The 1500-nt window shown below is 52.2% G+C and overlaps 2 protein-coding genes across 2 annotated transcripts in view; one reads left to right on the forward strand and one right to left on the reverse strand.

Moving 5' to 3' along the window:
- Positions 1–1500, reverse strand: part of LOC118478732 — a gene marked incomplete at its 5' end in the record, with an annotated part of 17177 nt that extends 15677 nt beyond the window's left edge. The window contains 1 exon segment of the mRNA XM_035972897.1: positions 1354–1500. Within this exon segment, the coding sequence (XP_035828790.1) occupies positions 1354–1500 (147 nt within the window).
- The window catches only part of nlgn4 (neuroligin 4), a gene marked incomplete in the record, with an annotated part of 22452 nt that continues 21728 nt past the window's right edge, over positions 777–1500 (forward strand). Inside the window, 1 exon segment of the mRNA NM_001204734.1 lies at positions 777–1280. Coding sequence (NP_001191663.1) covers positions 777–1280 — 504 coding nt within the window.

A 1500-nucleotide genomic window follows, 5' to 3' on the forward strand; every position in this document is an offset into this window, starting at 1 on the left:
GTCTGTCTGTCTGTCTGTCTGTCTGTCTCTCTCTCTTTCTCTCTCTCTCTCTCTCTCTCTCTCTCTCTCCCTCTCCCTCCCCCCTCCCCCTGAGATGGAGGTAACAGCTGATAGAACAGACATACACTCACTCGGCACGCCCCCTGACGGTACAGGAACCCCTGCATGACGTCATTTGATGTATTCCCCAACGGTCATGAAAAGTTTTTCCTTCATCGTCTCGGCAGCTGTTATTTCTCCATAACCTGCTGCTGTTCTAAACATGTTCAAAGGGATGCAAAAATTTTGATGACCCACGAAAAACGTTGAAGCAATAAGTGTCATGAGGTGATTTGTTTTTATGAGTAGAACCTTTTGAGTTACCGTTCATCGTTTTCAGTTTTGCATTTCATCAATTTCAGTTTTGTATTTCATCTTTTTTTTTTATTCCTTTGAATGATTTTAATCTTGGAAAGTTCAAGAGACGATGGTCCCTGATCTAATAGGCTGGCACATTGGGGCGTCAGAAGAGCTGCCATGAATTAATCTGGCCAACAAACCGTCGGTCGTTACTGGTATGTGGATGTTGTCTGTGCCCAGGGCAGACAGCGGTGTTGTGCTGTGAGTGAGTTCCTCGAACCACAGTGATGAGTTGATCTTGTTCTCTTTGTGGCACTTTCTTGCTCAATTCGGAGATCCCTTTGTGTAAGTCAGTGTGCGCATGAGTGCGCGTGTGCGCGCGCGTGTGTGTTTCTGTGAGTAGGAACAGTTTTCCGAGGATATCAAACAAATTCGAGATGGATACAACAACCCGTCCAGCCCCCTCCCCCTCCTCGTCATCATCATCAGCGTCCGTGACCTTGAGCGTGCGTCATCTGACCTTGACCCTGGTCCACCTCCTCCTCCTCCTCTCGCCCCTCGTGCCTCCCTCAGCCAGCGTGGTGTACTTCCGTCAGATGAGTGACCGGGTCATCACCACGCGCTACGGCAAAGTCCGTGGGATTCTCGTCCAGTTCGAGAACAAAAACCTCAAGTCTGTGGAGGCGTACCTGGGGCTGAGATACGCGGACCTGGACGGCGGGGGGATGAGGTTCATGCCGCCCAAGAACCCCAAGGACCAGTGGAACGGCATCCGTGTGGCCATCTCGCACCAGCCCGTGTGCCCCCAGCCAACCACTCACGAGCGGGAACTGAACCAACAGCTGCCCAAGGGGAGGGTGGACCAGCTCCGGAATATAACGCCCTTCATCACGGAGCAGAAGGAGGATTGTCTCACGCTCAATCTCTACGTGCCGAAACAGGGTGAGTACAACTCTCTGTGTGTGTGTGTGTGTATGTGTGTGTGTGTGTGTGTGTGTGTGTGTGTGTGTGTACCTGTGCCAGTGTAGAGCGACCTTGAGTCGGTCCCACACCACCTGCAGATCTCCTGTCTCCAAGGCCCCCCAGAAGCCACCGTCCAGAGAGCCGTCTGCTCCATCTGTGTGTCGTCTGCTGTCTCTGTCTCGTCTGCTGTCTCTGTCT

The sequence above is a fragment of the Aplysia californica genome, unplaced genomic scaffold, assembly GCF_000002075.1.
Source record: "Aplysia californica isolate F4 #8 unplaced genomic scaffold, AplCal3.0 scaffold00893, whole genome shotgun sequence".
Lineage (NCBI taxonomy): Eukaryota > Metazoa > Mollusca > Gastropoda > Aplysiida > Aplysiidae > Aplysia > Aplysia californica.